The 23,245-nt window shown below is 34.6% G+C and overlaps 1 protein-coding gene across 1 annotated transcript; it reads right to left on the bottom strand.

Annotated features, from left to right (window-relative positions):
* Positions 1-626: 626 nt before the first annotated feature.
* On the bottom strand, positions 627-21,321 carry LOC125053087 (aminopeptidase N). The gene is made up of 15 exons (XM_047654296.1): positions 21,224-21,321; positions 19,194-19,261; positions 17,953-18,209; positions 16,640-16,834; positions 15,121-15,276; positions 14,471-14,610; positions 11,913-12,102; positions 11,347-11,497; positions 9,526-9,734; positions 8,959-9,142; positions 8,007-8,205; positions 7,425-7,699; positions 6,549-6,736; positions 3,353-3,667; positions 627-987 (listed from the first exon to the last, which is right to left on the bottom strand). The coding sequence occupies exons 2-15, from the start codon at positions 19,257-19,259 to the stop codon at positions 720-722; spliced, it is 2,793 nt and encodes a 930-aa protein (XP_047510252.1). The 5' UTR covers positions 19,260-19,261; positions 21,224-21,321; the 3' UTR covers positions 627-719.
* Positions 21,322-23,245: the final 1,924 nt, after the last annotated feature.

Below are 23,245 nucleotides of genomic sequence, written 5' to 3'. Positions count from 1 at the left end.
TAAACTTTCATATATTATTTCCAATAAAATTTATTATTTAAGCAAAAAAGAATCGGACAAAAGTTGATAGATTCAAAATATTTTATATGAATAACATTATAACTTGTGTTTCTATTGAAATGATAAAATAGTTGTATACTTTAAAAACCACATTTTGCGCGTTTGAATTCACGTAACCACACAATAGGGTACGAAGCAGGCATTGTGAACTTAGTTTTTAAGTTTTTTTTAATTGGTAATCGAACAAACTCGAAAGCAGGTACTATATTTTACAATACGTTTAATCTAATATATAAAATTCTCGTGTCACAGTTTTCGTTGCCATACTCCTCCGAAACGGCTTGACCGATTTTGATGAAATTTTTTGTGCTTATCCGGTATCTATGAGAATCGGCCAACATTTATTTTTCATCCCCCTAAATGTTAGGGGTAGTCCACCCCTAAATTTTATTTTTTATTTTTTAGACAAAATCATTAATTTTTTTTATTTTTTATGATACAGCATTAAAAAATACATACAACCCCTAATTTTCACCCCTCTACGATCATCCCCTATTTTTTATTATAAATGATATACATGGCAAAACGACGTTTGCCCGGTCAGCTAGTCTCTAATAAAGAAACAGTTGAAAGGCAAAACTGTGTATTTAATCGGCGAAAATAAATACAACTATAATATTACACATTGTTACAATCAATACAAAACTTTGTACAAGTACTTAATTTTTAATAAAATGTTCGACCCTGACATCATGAGTCGCTATGTAATGATCCAGCCATTTTTCTATAACGGGAATATTCTCTGTGGACCATTTGACTTCCTCTCGGATATTCCTCATTGATTTTTCGATAATATGCTCAGCTGAAGCGAATTCTCCTTGATGTGAAACGTAGAGCTTTGAAACTAAATCTAAACCAGTTTGGGTCTTAAATTCACCTGTTGCTGATAATATAAGGCTGTCCCATAAATTGGTTTTCGAAGCAAATCTGAAAAAGGGCAAAGCAAATCATTATAACGCAATAACATCTTAATTTTCGCCCTCAGGATAAGATGTCGCAAATGAAATCAAGCTCCTAGAACGCGTAAAAAAGATCGTATGACATTTAATCAAAAATACAAAGTCCATTATAATTGAATTAAGTTTCAAAAACAATGATCAAATGGTATTTTTTATTTTATTCATTTATTAACACTTCGTTGCATGTACAGAAATATAAAAACAATTGACATAGTTAAAAAAAGGACGGCAACTGGCCTTATCGCTTTCGAGCAATCTCTTCTAGGCAACCACTGTGAGAAAAGATAAAAATTAGATAAGGTAAGCGCAAGAAGTGCAAAAATACATAAGACATATAGTTATTTTGACAAAACTTATAGAATAAAAAGAAGAATGACGGAAGAAAGGATGGATTTTGTTCCTTTTGGAGTAAAGACTCTTGGGCCGTGTTCAAGTGCACAGGCGCTAATTAAAGATTTAAGTTGGCGCCTGGTTGATAGTACCGGTGACCCCAGAGCTGGTGCTTTCCTCGCTCAACGAATAAGCAATACAGCGAGGAAATGCTGCCGTTAAAGATACACTGCCACAGACTCTTTAAATACACACCAGACTTTTTAAATATATTTTCATTTTCTTTTTATTTTGTAGGTTACGAAAATAATTGTAAATATTGTAATATTTGATTGTTATGATTACTAATAAACATATATAGGAACAAAACAAAGCAATTAAAACATATGTAAACAGTGAACAGGACAATAATAGAAAAAGGACACATGAAAAAGAAGTGCACATGAATCACGATAATTTCAGATCAGGCTTGCGATTCTGTAACTCACTTTTCGAACTCACACATGCCGCTGTGAAAACCACTGTGTGAGTTCGAAAAGTGAGTTACAGAATCGCAAGGCAGATAGTACGAAAGTTAGCGTTAGTGTAATTCACTGAAAAAATATTTGTAGTTACGCATTGTATATCATGAAATAACTTTGGCGGATATACTTGACTATATAGAGCGCCAAGACACGAAAGTGTATGAATTATGTATTTTCTTTTAGGTTGCTGAAGCGAAGGCAATATTAAGTTTTCCCATTAGCCTCTGACCACGCGACTTGAAAGATAAAAAGCTTACTGGTACATATATAGGATAAGGTAACATAATCAAAAGTCGAATGGTACAGCAATTTTCTTAATTTACTGACTGATTGCAAATAATATTCCCCTACGTTTAAGTCTCGTAAAATCAAAATAATAAGTTGAAAAATATGTTTCTCATATGTCCCAGCCTAACTGCTCCCGTCGAGAAGTGAATTATTGAGGTGTCAAATGTATCGAATGCAAAACGAGCTCAGGGGATCAAACATTTTACTTATATAATATTCACGAACCTTTATAAAAATAAATTATTATATAGAAAAGGGAGTGGTACTGCCGTCGTCACACGGACTGCCAAAAGGCTCGCGAGTACGTTGACGGCCTAAAAATCAGTACTCTCTACTCTTCTTGAACGAAGCTCCAAAACTTATAACGTTTGCTTGAGAAGAATATTTGTCTATGAGCAATAATAGCGCTCTATATTGTATATATGTATATGATTTAACAACAATGATGGATGTTGGCAATGCATTAGCATTACCAACAGTTTACTGAGTATAAATTATAATGCTTTGTTTGTGTACATTTGTCACATTCATTACAGATTTATTCAAATGTATGAATTTAATAATTAAGGCATGTTTATTATTAAGGACGTTATTCTGTCTTTAACACAAAATTTTAAACTTAAAAAACATCTTAAGAAATTAAACATTCTTAAAATTACTATAAACAGTAAAACAAAAAAAAAGGAAACCTTTTTATTGTTATTTAATTTAATATATAATGTAGTGATAAAATAATATAAGCATCGACAATAATGCTATGACTCATTATGTAATTATAACTTCTATTCTACCTTTTAAGACAAAGTTGCACGACATTATGTTTGGCAGAATATGCGAACTTTAGATTGTACCAACATAAAATTTTTGTAACATTTTCTTAAATAGATTATTATTCGCTGATTAAAAATTATTTGAGTTAAGCTGTCACTATATTTGCTGTGAAGCCCGAATGCTCATGCAACTGTGTTAACTAATCGATAATGTAAATTTTGTTTATTATTATTATTTTTAATTTTAATTGTTTTTGATGTCTTATTTTTTTTTTCTTTAAGTATTGTTATTTTGTGTGTTTATGTGTGTGTGTTTTCGTTTGTAATAAATGCTATGTCTATGTCTATTTAAGCTTTGTTACAAAAAAGTTACAATCTCCGATCATTTTGTATACGCATTCTGTATAATATGTTTGCTTACTTCTCCTTCAAGAAGTCCCAGTTGTTGTCCAGGAAATGGTACAGCGCTGTATACCCAGCTTCATCACCAGTCAGCATACTGAAGATGAGGAACAGGTCCGTCTCAGTGAAATTGCCGTTCCCCTCCAAGATTGTCACAATTAAAAGTCGATGAATTTTGTACTCATCAATGGGACATCCTGCCAAGGTTTTTAGAAGATATGTTCGTTCGCTCTGTTTCCTTGACGATGGGAAGTGAATCACCCTTTGAAGACCAAATTCCCATTCCTTGTTCGTTCCCCATTTGAAGACTGGACATATATATGGGTTGGGCATTCTGGAATTGGAATTTATATTTAGTCCATTATTTACGTGAAATAAATAATAAGTACATATAGTTTATATATTATGTATAAAGATGACCCAGGAACTTCGTATCACCTACATACACTTGTGTCAAAACTTACAACATTTTTAAAACAGACCAAAGAGATCGGACCTCATACTACAGCTATAACACACAAATGTCTGAAAGCATCTATAAATAAATAAAAAATTGTCACTTAGTTGTGACAATTTTTTATTTCAATTTTTTATAAAAAGAGAATATTTCCCAGCGGGGAATAGTTTTATCGGAAAATTCTACTGTCGTCTTTAGTATTTTTCTTTCCTTTTTATTTATGTTTAACACCGTTTAAACCTTCCCGGAATTTCCACAAATATTTCGAGATCATAATTAGCCAAATCGTTCACCATTCTCGGGTTTTAACGAGACAAACGAACAGCAATTATATTTTATATATAGATTTTATTTAAAAATTCTTAAGTAAGAAAAATATATTACTGTATGGAAACTGCAGATCGCCGTGCGGCGACCGCATATTGCAGTCGGTCTTGACTGCAACATGCGGTCCGTCTATGGCCCGCTTTATTATATACGTATAATTATAATCATTCTAATTATACCGTTATAGCTAAAGCACTCGTATATCTCTTTTCATCACAGAGTAGACACAATTCAACAGAAAGAGACAAAAATCATTTTAGTTCTAAAAGTATAATTGTTTTGTTTTATAAATGAGACTCTTCAAGTTATGTGGCATGAAGAATTTTATTTGTTGTAGTCTAGAGTAACTGAAAATGTAAACGATCCAATCTTTTATATATTTTGTCTTGACAGAAATCAAATATAACTTTACCATATAAAGGCTTAAAATAGATTTATAATAATCGCGTATAAAATAAAATTCAATCACGCATTATTGGCGTACAATAGAGACCCGTGTGTATTGTCCGATCCTACAGATGTTCCCTAACATGAACATTTTGATCATAATCGTGGTTCCACGAGTGGAAATCTTTTGTAGCTTATATTTAAAAGGTTGTTTGTTAAGATCTATTTTAGATACTACATATTTTATGTTTACTTGAGTATTATGGTAAAATAAATATTTAATTTTATTTGAGTTACTGCAACTCTCAGACTTAAGCTCCTGCGTTTAAAATTCAGCAATGCATATTTATACAGGGTGGCGCAAAAGTACTGACACTAAAGAAAATTTGTTTATTTTTTTTTTATATGACATTTCCTGTCATTTTGTTGTTGAAAATTGTGCCTACTGACCACCGAGCTCGTCTAGCGACCAATCGGTGCCGGACGGTGGGGAAATCGTCGACGAAATTCACGTTGTGTTTTTATCACTGATGAATTATTCCGTAAGAACATTGACACGGTTATTCCACGTTCTTGGAGAGTAAAACAGTTCATGTTTATTTTCAGTGTATTTTACATTTGTTCACTACACAATTTTCAACAACAGAATGACAGGAAATGTCATATAAAAAAATATAAAAAAATTCTTTAGTGCCAGTACTTTTGCGCCACCCAGTATATATGCGTGATGGAAGGATGTCTTTATCAATTATATTTTACTAGCGACCCGCCCCGGCTTCGCACTTCAATGCTGATACTAAATACACTACAGAAAAACTGTGACCGTTGTATATAAAAACATAGCGGCCCGCTCCGGTATCGCACGGGTATAAAATATATAGCCTATGTCACTCTGAAAAAATTATTAAAATTGATCCAGTAGTTTTGATTTATTCATTACTGCCCGTGGCCCGCACGCTTTATATTTGGATATTTTTTTGATAAATCTCTTAAGCGGAAAAAATGTAATTATTTACGACTAGAAACCTTAGAAACCTTAAATAAAATTATTTAATAGATCTTATTATACATATAAACCTTCCTCTTCAATCATTATATCTATTAAAAAAAACCGCATCAGAATCCGTTGCGTAGTTTTAAAGATTAAAGGCTGATTCACGCTACACCGTGTCTCGACCGGGCCGTGCCCCGGCCGGGGCACGGCCACCGTGCGCCGTCCTGGACATTGATTCATGTTACACCGGGCTGTTTGGGTGTACGCACGTACGTGCTTGCACCACTATATCTGTTTTTGTCAGCTAGTGATTTCATCTGTCGATAGACTTGACGCTTAAGTAATTATGCAATTTTCACAATTTGAATTGGCAGCTATTGCAATTGCCATCAATGACGAAGTATTAGAAAAACGAAGCGAAAGTACTAAAAGAAGATCGGGTGTACATCCAACCTGGAGAAAGCGAGAAGCAGAAGGGAAATTTTCTTTACTTTACAAAGAATTAATATACGACGAGAGCAAGTTTTATGGTTATTTTAGAATATCTAAAGAATGCTTTACTCATTTACTTGAAAAATTAAAACCAGATCTAACCAAAAAAATTACAAGATTTCAAAAGCCATATTTATCGTACATAGAAAAAATTCAACCTCACTAAGATTTGACGTTGGGTGCCCGGGCGCCTACGTTCGTGTTACGACGTGCCGGGGCCGGACCGTGCCGGAGCCGGGAAACAATACCCACCGACATTACAACGCCGTGCCCCGGCCGTGCCCCGGCCCTGCCACGGTCAGGCATGAATTACTTCATACAAAAGTATATCAATAATGTTAGACCGTGCCCCGGCCGGGGCACGGCCCGGTCGAGACACGGTGTAGCGTGAATCAGGCTTTAAGCATACATTGGGATATAGGGATAGAGAAAGCGACTTTGTTTTGTACTATATAGTGATGCCACGTATACACTCGCACCAAATCCTTAAAAGCCAGCAACGCTCTGAGGCTCTCTGAAGAAACTCCCGCCTGTTGCACCCTATTCTAAGATACTTACGGATTCCCTTCATCCGGATTGGGCATCTCCATCCACTTGGTATACGCTTCACGTGCCTCTTCTATACAAGGCTTATACCCAGCATGGCATAGGAAGTTCTTCGCCAACGAACAAAGGTTTTTTTTTCCTGTCTCGTTTTTGTGATGGAATTCTTCGCAAAGGGGGCTTAAGAATGTACGGACATAAGTCTGAAAAAACCTATAATTTATCATCCCCGCTTTCCAAGGCTTAGTGATTTAAAATTAATAATATTGGTTATCATATTATATAGCTAATTTCTTGATATGAACCAATTTCATGAGTCGTCTAAATAATTGGAATGAATTACGACGACAAAAACACATGAATGAATTTGAATGACCGTTGGTTTTTTTGAGATTAAGATCTCTTATATTACTTTTACGAATCATACTTTTATTTTACTATTTTCTAATTGTCTTTTATTTGTTACGTCATGAAGTTTGTAATCATGACGCAACAAATAAAAAGCACGAATATTGATTTTTACGACCAATCAGAGCAGAGCAAATGCGAGTTGTTTGCGAGGAGTTGAGACGCTATCTTGACTTTTGTCAGTGAGTTCAGGGAACGGGGGACAGTACTGATTAAAAGTGAGATTGCTGCTTTAAACCGCTACTCGTTATAATCTAACCTAAAGTGTTATTTGTAGCGTTTAAAGGAATAAATATAAATGTATATATTCGACATATTATACTTAAATTTCTTTCCCTTCCTCTTAAATAAATAATATAACACTAGAAGAAACAACTAATTATGATCAAACAAAACTCTGAAATCCAAATACCAATATATATAACCAATCAATAAGAGGAACATGATCCTAATAAAACACAAAGATCTATTAGCATAACTTACCCTAAATTTTTCCTTAATGCATGAACAAATATGTCTGCCGATGTGATCGATCATCGTGAACACTGGCTCCCATACTAAATGGTCTTTCTCATTGTTCAAGAAGAGAGTCATGTTGAGTGCAGTCGCAAAGGAGAGCTCTCCAGCGAAGGCTAAATTCCAAGCGTCATGAAGTAGTTTCGCTCTTGTTAAGGCTGGAATGGAGAGACGTTTCTCGCTTTGAAGGTACTGCAGGAGAAGATTCCAGTTTTCTTGATCGTAGTTCACGGGGAATGGAGCTACAAAAGAGATAGGTATAGTTCAGTAATATGTTATATTAAAAAATTTATAAAAATATTATCTTTTTTAAGTCAGACAAGCTACAGCTGAGTTTTATCACCGGACGTCGAGGCAGGTGACAAAATTCCACCCGTATCACCTCGACGTCCGTCATTCCACCAAATTCCCAAATTTTTCCCACAAAATGAAGACACTAAATTGTATAAAGAACAACCAGTTAATACTTAACTTGGAAGTGGCAATGGAGCAAGATATGCAACACCAAGAACGTGACTAAAGAAGAAAGAAGAAGAGTATTAAACTTACCGATTTCTTCTGGATTGACAATTATAAAGTGCTCCTTGCTCGGCATTTTCTCTAACGTAGTCTCTTTTTCCTTCATCCATGCGACAGGAGCAGTTTTACCGAAGTCCAGTTTTTCACCCCGGATGACCACTAGGGGGAGCCACCAACTCATTTTATCTGCGTTGGGAACGTCGTGCGGGCGCTCGCGAAGGTATACTTTCTGAATGAAAATAATACTGTCTTTGATTGACATAACCTTTACACATTTAAAGAAAAAACTTTTTACTTTACTTTGGTCACCGTGACCACGCACGCTGTAAAGCACGCGAAACGTCGGATAAATTTAAAATTATGCTAAATAATTGTAAATTTATAATAATACATAACTTTAATCCGGTAAAAAGTTTTTTCTTTGAAAATAATACTGTTATTTCAACAGGTAATTTAAGAAATGGCATTCTCAATTGGAGACAATACGTATAATACTGTATCAGAAAATCTATTTAAAAATCAGTAGTGCTACAACCTATTTAGATCAGGGCCTCAGATTTCTGAATCTGTTAAGTGATGATTTGGCAAGAAGGTGATAAGCCTCATGTGCCTGACACACGCCGTCAAATTTTCGGTTCTAAGGCAAGCCGGTTTCCTCACGATGTTTTCCTTCGCCGATTGAACGAATGTTTAATGCGCACATAGAAAAAAAGTCCATTGCAGCACAGCCGGGGATCGAACCAACGACCTCAGGGATGAGAGTCGTTCGCTAAAGTTACTAGGCCAACACTGCTCTCTCTCACTGATCTCAAAATCTATATTTATAATTAAATAAGAAGCTTAGCAGAATTACGTTTAATCCGTATTTAAGGTTTTTGTCCCTTATAATCTTTGCAGGCGCATTCTTTTTCAATTTTTGAAAAGACGAACATAGTTTCTTTTAGAAGTGATCGTAGCAACTAAATCGTGACATATGAGATACCTGAGAAACATGGGCAGTATTCTTATCATAGTTCCTATTGACTGTGACCAAAGGTAGTCTATCCTGCTCAATCCAGCTCATAGCAATCGTCTTTATGTCGACGCCCTTTGGTATTTTACCATCTTCATGAGCCGCTGCGTTCAATGCATTCCATATATCATCACCAGTGAAGGTTTTGAAGGCTCTGCAAATTCATGATTATTTAAATTTTCAATTCGCGGGCTAGTAGGTGTGACTCACTCCAGCCGACTACTTAGGATAATGTGGAGATGAGGAAGTTCCTTAGGGAAAATCGGTCCAGAGATCATATTGTTATGTAGAGGTCATTTGTAATGTTATTATGACGTCATCTTTCAGTTACATCAATTGACAGTACACAGTTACTAACTATATGTAATTGTCCTTCTATAAGTTACTGCTGGCATAATAACATAACACGATTAGAACTCATTGGTAACTTTAAACAAAAGTTTAGGAGAGAGAAGTTGAAGTTTTTGATCTACAGACCCAGCTAAAGACAGAACTATATTGGTTGTTATTTTCGTAAAACATGAAAAATAAACTCACTTTTCCCTTATGAACATCCGCATACCCTTTTTAAAGGTATCAGCGCCTAGCGTGTAGTTGAAAACTCGGAATAGAAGCTCGATCTTGGTACAAGTCGTCTCCTGCTTCAAGCCTGTGATTCTGGAGTGAGGGTATCTCTTGCTGAACTCATAATATATCGAGTATAAAAATGTTATTGGCCACTGTCTGTCTATATCCGAGTCGTTAATCTGAGGAAAATTCCGAAATGTACGCGTTTAATCATAAGAAATTCATTTGTACCGTTTTAACTAAAGTACTTATTTGTTTCTTTTCATCACAGTGCAAACAGAGTTGGACAGAAAGAGATGAAGGATTCCTTTAAAATATGTAAACTTAAAAAAATAATATAATTAATAGTACGTTAATACCGCCTTAGTGATTTTTTTTATTCAAAGTGGCGTTTGTCTTTTGGATGAGCTTATAAGCTAAACAATAATGTTACACAGAAGGATACAGACGCAAGGAAGAAGTGGCTATTTGATATGATCTTCGTTCAGATTTCTTAATTATAAATTGTTTCAATACAAGTTTTTTAATTATTAATTTACACTGAGCAATAATAAATTATACAGAGCAAGTTATGACATTAATTACCAGATGTTTGACGTCCAATATAACCTGGAGTCTCAGTCCAGAATACTCGTAGAAGATAAGAATACACAGTGGCGTAACAATAGGGTGGCAGGGCTGGCAAATGCCACGGGACCCCAACCCAAGAGGGCCCCTGACCAAGAGATATTATGTTCTATGGATGAATGTGAAGTCACCAATATGTATTGGGCTAGCGTGAGGACTACAGACCATTCCCTCTCGCCTAAGAGAGGCGGCCTATGGCCTTTAGTGAGAAATATACAACGTTTAATTGAGTACGCTGTGTCGATTTTTACTGATAGGGCGCCATCAAAACAATTTGCCGCGGGCCCCTGATGGTATAGTTACGCCACTGAGAATACATCAAAAATAACATTATACTATACAAGTTACAGGGTTTCTCTTACTGTAATAGAGTTAACATTTATTATTTGTTTAAATTAAAAGGGAATGCCTTGTAGTGGTTTGTGCACATAGAACATCCGATCCGGAGATTCATTCGCGGCGAAACAATTACTTTTTCTATGGTATGAAAAAGTGATAATATTATATATCTGTAATCTTTCACATACCATACCATCGGGGTATGGGTACTAAAATATTTCCTTGATACATCTTAATAGAGATTGACCGACTCGGGATTGAGAACATTGTTAAATTCTTGCACTAATAAAAATCGGTTGTCTGTAAAGTCGGTTTACTGACGATAGTTGAACGTGACAACGTCATAAGAAAATACTGATGGAATGGTTGCATGTTTCAAAAGAAATTTTTAATTTTATTTGTTCGATAGATATTTTGTATGAATATAGAGAAGGAGGTAAATGGAAATCACAATTGAATTGAGCCGAACGCGGAGGCCGATTGTGCCTCTTTGTCGCTCGTCCTAAGCTCTCGCTTGCACTTCAAGCCATAAATGGAACGCCTCAGAGCGAGGTAAAGCCGCATGAGTCATGTTTTTTCGTATGTGCAGCCGGCTCCATCGAATTATAAGACGTTGTCACGTCAAAAAGTTATCATAATTTAAAAGTGTAAAATACCAAGACTGACAAAAACACATCTGTGTAGGAATGAAGTTATAATATTCCTCTAAACGGAAAAGTAGGATCCACAACCAGTCTTACCACTGACTGACCTGCAGGAAGGCCCCTAAGTAGCGAATACCGAGATGTTGGATATGCATAACACTTAGTGCAGATAAAACCTTACCTTTTGGGCAATATCAACCGCAATGTACCCAACCAAACCCTTGTTGACGTACGCATCGCTCCACCATGCAGGGCTGGCAAGGGCCCCTAGCCATAGATATGTCACTTCTTGTTCTATTATCTGGTATCGGCTGTTTGATAAGTCGCTTTCCCTAATAATAAGTTGTATGTTTTATAAAATAATCTTGCCATTTAAGTTTAGTTTCAAAATAGCAAAAAATAAAGACAGAAAGAATATATATACGAACTGACAGAAAAAAATATTCCAAAAAAATTCGTAAAATTAATAAAATAATCGGTAGTCACGGTATCATATTGAATTACTAATAAATTAAAAAAATACTCAACAAATATTTTGACCACTGCGTCAATACGAAAAGGACGCCCCCCCTTGTTAGAAGGTTAAAAGAAGTGAAAAATTTACTTAAAATATTTAAAAAAAATGCTTTTCGAAAAGCTAAGTTACCTAACCCTAGAATCGAAAGCATAAATCAATTTTAATGCCACAAAAGGGTTGTCTGGAAGAGATATCTTATCATCGCTAAGGTTGTTTCTCTCTATACATACTTGAATACAATAAGTCCCCAGTTATCAGCCGGCTTCGCACCCTGATAGTATGGTAATGCAACCACATCCAATTTCTTCAGAGGCAGGGGGACTTGCCAAAAACTCGCAACTTCTTTGAAAACACGAGCCAACTTCTCATTCGTTCCTTCCAAAGCCGTCAGGTATTCTGGTCTACCCCAGACACGTAACTCTAAAAGATATTAAAATACTATAGTAACTTATCTGTAATGCTTTAGTTAATAGTATGTGTGGTATGGTGACAGTTTCAGTGACGTTTCGTTTCACTCTTGAAAGTTGCCGCGTTTCACAAATTATGACTTAGGGAGCGTTCAAGTATTACGTAACGAATTTTGGGGGGGAGGGGGTCCTTTTGTAAAATGTTACGATGCGGGGCGGGGATTGAATTACGCGTTATTTTTAATATTATTTTCGACTTCCCACATAATGGTAACTTTTAGGTATAAAGAGCCACTAGGTGGTCACGAAACGTTTTACTATACTTAGGTACAGAAAAACGTTACGACGCGTTACATGGGGGGGGGGTCAATAATCTCTAAATATTGCGTGACGTAATACTTGAACGCTCCCTTAGTAGTTCAGTTGTACCACATACGTAATATATCAAATCATTAATAACTGTAGTAACTTAAATTTAACCCAGCTAGAATGTTCTAGACTATAAATAAAATCAAATTGAAATTGCTGTCGTTAATTTCTCGTAAAATTCCTCCTCCTTATGCACACAAAATTGTTCTATGTGTCACGTACGAACTCGATTTACCTGCATAATTCGCCAATGTTTCGGGTTTTATCTAACTATGACACCAATTATGAGAATATTGATATTTTCCACCTCACCAAAGAAGATGTGAGAAGGTATTTGAAGAGGCGGGAAGACTCTGATTTTGTTTAAGTTTGAAATATTAAGTATTATTTGTTGTTTTAAATTTTTTGTCTATTAATGTACTTATTTGTTTTCTGTTTCGTATATATTGTTTATCTATGTAAACTGTTTTGGCTTATTGTATTGTCTAGGTGTTTTGTTTTATAATGTATGTTAGCTGTAAGATTACTTATAATTAAATAAATAAAGAAAAATTCAGCAACTGTCACCCGCACCATGCATATAAAAATTTATGTAAATTTTTGTTATACTCTATGGAGGCAACTGAAACGCAAATTAAAAATGTAAAGACTACGTGACCTGAGTTAGGTTTTCGTTAGTTAAATGAGATTAAAGAACATTTACTACGATTGAAATCGTAAAACAGCTTGTAAAGTTTCGAATTGAAAGTGAGGACGGCCAAATATACCTATCTATAGAAAAATCAAAAAGTAACATTTACAAAAAGCTAATTAAAAACAAATCCAACTTCGGAAAATCTAAGGGAGAGGTTTACAGTTTGACACCCGTTTTTTTTAATATAGAACTCCGATGTAAGACGAGTAAAAGAAAATTGAAAATCGAATAACCATGCATACAAAATCTAAGAATCATAAAATATAAGATTAATCCAGAATTTTATATCCTGAGGTTTATAAGATCACATAAAGTCGCCTATAACTTTTTGTTCGCGACACATTTCGGCTCATGTTTAATGTTCGACTTAATGACAAAGTACTTTGCCATTTACGATCGGTAGTATATTTACTTGAGAGCTTTTTCTTTAATCCATTTGGTTTTGATTGAATATCTATTGATAGACTTCGGCAACTGTTTTGTATTCACATCGCGATTGCCGATTCGTATCTAAATCTATACAGATCCCGAAACTAGTTTAAGTGGTAGCCATTATCACAAATATACGGGAAGATACTATTCATAAAAACTAATAATAATTTATCATCCTTCAAAAAGCAGCCATATTAGATGCGGCAAGAATAACCAATAAAAAAACTGTATCCACTTGGGCCCGTGTCGTGATATCTACCAGTATCATGAATCGATTTTGAGCTAAAGTAAACAGTTACCAAATATAATAATAAAACTTGTGTTTTGACAAAATTAATCTAACGCTAGTCACACTAGGGACTGTTGTGGGTAACTAGATTACAATTATTCCGTAGTGCATGCATATTTAAAACAATTGCTAAGCTATTGCATAGATTTTATCACGGGCTTTGAGCGCGGCGACCGAATCAATAAATACCGTAACGAAAATAATCCTAACACACGATGACGTAATATAGGTGCGGCCAATACGCGTTAGAGCGGGACAGAACGCATACTGCGTCTCACATCGGTCTGGCGTGATCAGTGACGTACCGCAGGTGCGTTAGAGTGGGACAGAACGCATACTGCGTATTCACATATCTCTGACGAAAAAAATTGAATTAATATCAAAGAAAAAAATACTGCATAAATAAATAATTATGATTTATGTTTTTTTTTAATCAATTTAATTATTGTACTATTTTACTGAAGTACCTACTTTTGCTGACAAATGTTCACATTGAGAGAGATAAGATTCCACACAGGTACTTATGAATGCTAGAATTTATTATTTAATGATATTTTGTGCTTGCCTACATACAAAACAGCTTATAATATATTATACCTATATTATTTCCATTGTCATCTTTGTAATGAGTAGAATTCCCAAGCTGAGTTAGGTGTGCAATCACAAATCCAAACGCGAATGTCGACATCGGAGGTGTGACTTCAAACACATCTTTCACTGCTCCCGGCTCGTTTTCTCTGATAAAAGAAATTTTGTAGAATTTTTTTTTTTATTTGTGATTTATCAAAATTTAGGTGTTTTATCATCATTAAGCCTTTTTATTCCTTGAAACCTTCAAATTTTAAAAGCCTTTTATAGGCCTTTATAGGCCTCATCCAACTGGCTCCACCTATCTCTCTATCTTGAACACTTTTATCCAAATCTTACCAACCACCTTCTTAAAGTTCATCAGGCTGTTTAAACATGTGTTAATCAATAATCATAAAAACGGTAAATGTAGTTAATTTGTAATAGATTGAACGTTTCATTTTCTAGTATTTTTCTTAAAGAACCGGCTCGTAAAGAATATTGAGAGAGTGCTTACGTAGCTGATAGTTAACTATACTTATCCTCAAGCTATTGTAGAAATGTATGAAATTTCAACACTCGATTCAACTTGAAATTCCAAAAAAATATTAGTTTGTTTCAATTGTAAAGTCTACATTAGAAGACGTAATTTAATCTATAGAAGGTATTCAAATACTTACATTTCCATTGTTTTGGCTACTGGAGTATTGCTAAGTGCCACCATATCCTTTGGTCTGGCAATACTCAACTCAAATGGTGTTTTGTAGCCGGGTTCGTCGAAGCATGGAAATAGGTGCCTTGCGTTGTTTGGACGAAGTTGAGTGCCCGCTACCATCCTAGAAATCGCAAACATTTGCAACATAAATATGTTGTGCTTAACGCTTGTGCCGGTAGGATATTTCTTATGTTTAATATCTTGGAATCAAATATAATTAAATATATTGCATCGATTTATTTGTTACAAACATGAATCGTTTGTATCAAAGTAATATACAATGTTAACATAAATAGCAACACAAAGCAAACAATAATAATAGTGATTAATGTGGATACAGTCCTGAATACGGCGAAACGGTTTGCCTTAGCTCACTTAAAAAGGCTACATAGCCATTTGAATGCTGAGGCAATCAAACAGGAACAAGATGCCTAAAGCCAACTTACATTATAGAACACTAAGACTATTACTTTAGTTTAAGCTATTCACTGGTATTGTCGAAAATTTAATCAACATAATACTACTTATTAGCGATAATCATTATATGGATTGTAATTCATATAAAGCACTCTCCTTTGTCAACTTTATTGTAGAAAAAAAGTAAATAATTAACAATGCAAGTTTGTTTGAAAATCTCTATGGAGTTGCTGATAATGTCCACAGTTTTATTGTAAACCCAACACAATCTGTTAACAGAACCATTAAACGATGAGTACGAACAGTTAGACAGGAGTGTAAAATTAATATTTGTTTCTAGTCAAATGTGTCTTTAGTATCTACGTATTATATTGTTTTTATATATTATATATGCATTCACATAACTTGATTAGCAAAATATATATGTAGTTGAAATCATATAATTAAATAAAGAATAAATTATAGTGAAAGTGTCGTATTATGTGTTTTATATGATGCTAGCGGACCGACAGACGTTGTGATTTGCACACGTCTTAAATAGCAAATTTTTAAACTTAAAAATCAGAAAAAAAACATCTAATTGTAAATAATCTGAACTATTCTCAAATCCACTTCAAGTACTCATCAAAATCGGTCCACCCATTTATTTAATAGCGGCTTAATTGGGAATTATTCGATTGTCTTGGTCGTGGCATTGTTAACGATGATATCGGCACAATAAGCTAATAGAAACTCGAAAAAAACACATCAACCGATCAACTTCAAAGCTTCAAATTGTCAAATCGTACTTAACCTTAACTTACTTACTGTCAGTTGCGTTTTGTTATACCATTTTTAATAAATTAACGACTAGACTGATGTTTTGACTGATAAATTTCTCGTTTTTCTGTTTGTTGCGTTTTGTTAAACCACGTTTTATGTCACGTCCCACGGAAACAGGATAAAAATCGTATATCCGTCTCCTGGTCCTAATCTACCTCCCCACCATTTGTCAGCCAAATGGGTTCAGCCGTTCTGAGTTATAAACAGTGTAACTGACACGACTTCTTTTATATATATAGATTTACCGTTCTTCATCCTGTTCCGTTTTATAAGAAGACTTGAAAAAGCCGTCCATTGAAGCTGTTTGCATTCTTCCTTTAAAACTAAAAATCAGCTCGCCTTTGGATGATTTAGCCACTGTTCGTTCCAATAGTAGAGTTAGTATCGGCTTCTTCGCGTCCATATTCATCTCTTTTACACCTACTACTTCAAGGTTTTCCCTAAAAAAAAATACTTAACATGAGTAGTTATAGTAGATAAGTACCATTAATGCATATTGTATCTGCCTCTAAGAGTGTACAATTCGTTTTTAATATAGCTTTCGTTTGTTTGTTTCTAGAAGATTTATTGCAATGCCCATTGGCAGAACCATTATAAAAAAATCTAGAATTTTTACTAATATTAAATAAATCAATTTAGTACCAAAGTCTGATGTAATTAACACATCCGACAGGGGCAAAGCTCACCAGGAAACTTACAACTTAACTTCAATAGCATATCCTGTCACAATTTCAGTTTAATAATGAATTAGTAACGTAAAGCAATATCAACGCTAAGTATATAGAAAGAACTACATCGAAAAAGCTTTTCATTAGACGTCATTACGATTCTTTGTATTGCAAAACAAAAAATTATTGAGGCAAATATTGACATATATTGCTTTAACAGAGATTTTATTTATATAGAACAGGGGGCAAACGGGCAGGAGGCTCACATGATGTTAAGTAATTCCGCTGACACACTCCCAGATGTCTCACGAGTGCGTTGCGGACCTCTGCAACTGTACGAATTGGTACACTCTTTTCTGAACGATCCTAAGGGCTCATGCCCACGACACGGATTTTCGCTGGAGCTAAGCCCGGTCTGGTGGGCATGGGGCTGAATCGAATTTGTAAATACTTCAGTTGTCAGCTGATGCCACATAGTGGTGGTGCGCGGCAGAAACTGCTAAAAAGTTGTGCAACGGATGTCGAGATGGTACGGGTGGAATTTCATATTCAGGCTCGACGAAGTGAAACTCAGCTGCAGGTGCATCCGAACAACTCCTCTGAATTCCGTGGTAAATGTGGTGGTGTACTGGAAATAGTGACCCCACATCTTAACGCAATGCCAAGGGATGAAGCTGCTCGGAAAGGGATTGGTCGTCGACGATTCGAAATACACAAAACACACGCACAGAAACACACAAAATAACAATAATTTAAAAAAATCTAAAAATCTTTTAAAGAACAAGGTACGTTTTAAGTGTGTAATGTGGTTGTAATTGGCCCTGGCTCAGCATTATGCTGAGGAGGAGAGAAGAAATGGTGTTCATTTATTTTTACAAGAAAAAACTTACCCATTTCGAAGCACAACTTTATACTCCGTCACCTCAAGGTCATGTGAGCAATGGAGACTGATTTCATCGGAATCCTCAAGCCAGGTGACATTGATTTGAACCCGACCATTGAATACTGCATCATCTAAATATGGTTCCAGTTCTATATTATAGCTGTTTGGTTTTACGGCTTTAGGTAATCTGGTTTCCAGGGTGAGAGCATGTGCGTTGTTAAGATCTATGCTCCTTGTTTTTATGATGTGAAGTCCTTGAAGATTCTGTAAACGTTTTGGTTGATAAGGAGCGAGTTGTTTGCGAAATGAACAAAAGAGAAAGAACTGGAAGAGATATTTATCTTATATTCATATATTCTACAGATATTCATATTATATTCATATTATATTCATATTATATTTATTTTATATTCATATAATATACGAGAAAGATGGCGAGTACAATTCGAGACGCAAATCGAATCAAACATTTTATTACGCATTAGTGTCATTTTATTTTTATTTATGATCAAAAATCTTCAGCCTTCCGTACATTTTTACAATATTATACATTTACGACACTTATGACCAAACTTATCAAAGTTAAATTTAATTTATTTAATTTAAACTATTATAGATAGATATTAACTCATCAATTGCAATTACAAAGCAAATAAAATAAACTAAGATTTCCTACTATATACACATAATTTACAATTATTTTTTTCTGAAAACACCATTTACTATTATTGTTATTAATGTTATGTAATATATTTTTTTTTAACGTGAAATATTACTATTACTATTATTAATGTATGGATTTAATTTATTAGATTATATTTAAGTTTTTAAATTTTGGATTCTAATGATAAAATATTTTTTCAAAGATGGTTAGTTCTAGAGACTATTGAAAGATAACGAGGCATAAACTGCTGCGTCAGCTGATGATGTGATACGTAATTCTATAATTTTATTTATGTACTTTGACCAACACTAATATTCTTCAATCACAACTAAAAAAAGCAATTAAAACCTTTTTCCTCAGAAGGATGGACTACTTGTACATAGCTAAAATACAAAAATCAAGTAATTTTACTTGATTTTTAACCTGTTTTTTATTTTGTTTACGAAATTATTCTTTAATAATTATAGAAAAGTTACTTCGTTACTTAAATATTGACAGAGGTTGCTCAAACTAACTCTCCTTATTCCCGTAAATGTTGTCACTATAAATGTATAACTTCAATAAGTGGATCAAATATAACGGACCTTATCCGGTGGAAGGGCGTGGGCGAAGACGTACAGACATCCTAACAGACCAATCAGCTTCATCATACCTGCAAAATATTTAAGCATTTAACGACAAAGGAAGTTTCAATAATTTTTCAATCTCAAGAAGTCTTAAATAGGGAAAAAAGTTGGACGTAGTAGGGCTTTATAAGGCAAGAAAAAATGTGTGCGTGTACTAGGTGTACACACGTAAGAAGTGTAACTTCTTTATGACCTTATTTTTCGAAAAATGATCTACTATATGCAACTTTACAGAAATTGGTTAAATAAAGTTAAATTAGATAAAGTTTAACAAAAGGCTTTTATTATCATAGACATGAATACAAATACAATTATTTCATTTTAACTTATTACTGTACTACTATGTAGTACTAAGATTATTACAGAATTTCATTAATTGTAATAGAATTATTAGTATTACTATCATTGTTATCGTTATTATATATTTTTGTTACTAATGGCTTCGAATATCAACCGTGGTAGGGACAAGAAAAAGATGGCGCGTAACCGAAAAATGTGACAAATGTGTGTAAATTTTTTTCCAACGCCGATAAAGAAGTTTGACTTCAAAAAGCAACATGGCGCGTAACCTGCTACAAAATTTCTCCCATACGTCGATAAAGAAGTTTCGCTTCAAAAGATGGCGCGTAACGGAAAAATGTGACGCGTAACGAAAAAATTTTACACTAAATTTTTTTCCAACCCCGATAAAGAAGTTTCACTTCAAAAACTTCAACGTGGTATTAACTGTACAGTAAACAGGTAATTAGTAACTAATAATATTTTAATACACATTTAAAGTCTTAGCAAACAAACAAACATCTGCCCTTAACCGTCCTCCCTGGTACCGTTGTGTAGTTTAGGTATAACGAAACATGCATTTTAACTGTGTTCCATGATTCAAACATCGAGCCGTTTCTACAATTTTGTTTCCTCACAGTTTTTAATAGATCCATTATAGTATAATTACTTCTTTAAAAGCATTGCATTCACTACAATTATGTAAAACTTTTCTGTTTTAAGGGCTATGTACAAACTGTAAATGTATATACTCGTTCTGACTACATTTCATGAATCTATTTTACAATAGGTACATGAATATTTCAACAGAGAAGGTCTCATACCAGTAGGTTTAGGCAATAGTACTGCTATATTAAGCAAAGAAAGCAATTAATTCTCGTCTTATTATGAGTACGAGGAAGACAAATTTTTGCGCTTTATTGATTTATTTCTTATGCAAACAAGTATTGCGAACCTATGCTGGAAAGCAAAATGTGTAAGGGTTTATTTTAAAACTGTAATCTAATACTATGTATCTAAAATCTGGGGGTCCTAGTGATAAAAGCAATGATGGCCTAGCGACTCTCATCCCTGAGGTCGTAGGTTCGATCCCCGGCTTTGCACCAATGGACTTTCAATCTATATGCGTATTTAACACTCGCTCGTACAGTCAATGAAAAGGTAGCGAGGAAACCGAGATGTCTTACATCCAAAAAGTCGACCGTGTACATCAGATTAATATTTATTATTAGAAAAAACAAATGAACGCGAAAGAAGTTTTTCTTCTAGAAGTTAACAGATAAAAGAAAACTCGTGTGCAAACCTTACGTTATCATTGTACTACATAGTTCCAGTATTCGATGGATCTTTCTATATTATTGTTTCGGCTGACCCGACAAACGTTGTTTTGCCATATATATTATTTCTAGGAAATATTTTTTTAGTCCAATAAAAATAACTATCTACTATAATAAAAAATAGGGGTTGATCGAAGAGGGGTGAAAATTAGGGGTTGTATGTATTTTTATATGCTGTATCATAAAAAAAAATAATTGGGGTGGACACCCCTTATCACTTAGGGGTTTGAAATATAGATAGTAGCCGATTCTCATACTTACTTAATATGCATTAAAAAATCATAAGAATCGGTTGAACCGTTTCGGAGGAGTATGGGAACGAACATTGTGACACGAGAATTTTATATATATAGAGATTTGAACAACACTTACCAAACGTGTAGTGTCAAGGCGGGGCGAATATCTGAACTGTGTTCGAGCACAATCAGCCAATTGGTTGCAGGATATCTTCCATTTACTCTGACGACACTCATATTGTCACTTGTAATCTTATTAGCATAACTGGAGGTGTCATCAAAATAGCCTTAATATTATACCTGCGTCTTGAAGAGTAGTATCGCTTTAGTAATACGCTTTACGTATTCTTGTCTTCAAAAAAATTAGAATTAAATTTTTATACCATATGTTGCCTTTTTATACTTATAAGCTAAGTTTTCCTAGCTTTAATATGATGCTAATGAACGCAATAAATCACAGCAGCCTGGGTTTTCTTTGTGAAAGTTGTTTTTCTTTTTCTAAAGCTATTATTAAATGTATTGGATTTTTATAAGTTCTACACGTTGTATGCATAATACACGAAAATATGGCATCACAAATTTTACACCCATTACCTTAGAGCATAAGCAAGCTAACAAGCAACCACAAAATAAATAAATAAATAACAATAAATAGATAGAAACTTAAACCTCATCAAATGCTGTTCTGGAATAAGTATGGGTTTATTTTACCAAGAGTGCTTAGAATACAAATTGGCCTATACGTCAGATTTGTCTCCGGCTTTATGTACTGGTATTACTTGTGCTGTTTTCCATATATGAGAATTATTATCTTTATGACTTAATTTACGAAATTGCGAACTTACACCTGTGTCCTGTGCCATGCCGACGGCCCTCGCTGACTCACGTTTAGTAGCCCGCTTATGGAATACTACAGCCGATTGGCCATGGGTAGCTAGTCCACGGCCATCTGTGTAAGGAGAAAACCAAAGCACAGCGGTGTGCTATGTGCAACTCGCAACTAAAACTCGCTTACTACGCCACTCAACCACCAGGACTCCTTTATCTCTCGGTACGCTTCATTCTGGAAGAATGAAGTCGCAAGGATATGACCTCTCCATCCCTGCAATAGTTCGCCTGGTGGTTTTAGTTGAGTCATAGGGTATAAGAGTTTAGGTATTAGATCAAGAACAGGGTTGGCAACCCCGGGAATGCTAGTCCACCGAACTTGCCGTGAGGATCTCAGTGACCTGCGCTACTCCCAAGGCCACGCCACCCTACCCACCAGAAGGATGTGATAGTGTAGGCCTATGCTACCATGCGATGGGTACTGGGAACCGTAGAAGCATAGGAAAAGACCTCCCCCCCCCCCCATGACAAACAATTAAACTGGGGTAAATAATACAATGAATTAATCTCGCTAAATATGGTCATAGCTTCTCTGCTTTTAAATGTCAATAATCTAGGTTTTCCAATTTTCAATGGACGTTCAATTTGACTGGACATTCAAGTTTCATTCCAATTCACGATAATAAACGTTCAATGCGTTTCATTTCGCGCATATTATACTTTAAAATTAATTGCTTATATTTGCTGATTAAGTTGAATTCATTCATAGTTTCGAACGGTTTCAACGGTTCGAATTCCGACAAATAATTGATTTAGGTTAGAGTTTTTTACCACAAGGGACGGTTCGGTAGCCGTTAATAAACAACTTTAATTTAAAATAACAAGCCCTAAGTACATAGCTCGTTTCGATATATTCTTAACATGCAGAAAGGCACACAGTCGTAAAGATAAAGAGAAATTAGTATGGGAACAATAAGAGTGCTTAGACTGATAATATACTAATATTTTTCCTTAAAATAGTTCATAATACGACCTACTCACTAAGGAATTATAACTATAAAATCGACAAAGATATTATCAAATTAAAAATGCGTCCAGCATAACCGACCGAAACAAAAAAGAAGTGAATTCAATGTGACGACCGGTCGAGTTAAAATAGTATTTATTTATTTATTTACTTACAGCCCATGTATGGCCAAACTTAGACTAAAAAAAAAATAGTTTAGCGTGGGTTGCTCGATCACAGAGCGCCCCACGCTTTTTCACAATAATACCAGCACTTTTTGTTCATTACCATTTTCAGCCTAAATTAGGAATTATTTACATTATT

Source organism: Pieris napi, chromosome 10 (genome assembly GCF_905475465.1).
Source record: "Pieris napi chromosome 10, ilPieNapi1.2, whole genome shotgun sequence".
Taxonomy (NCBI): Eukaryota; Metazoa; Arthropoda; class Insecta; order Lepidoptera; family Pieridae; genus Pieris; species Pieris napi.
This window is presented reverse-complemented; position numbering and strand designations above follow the sequence as displayed.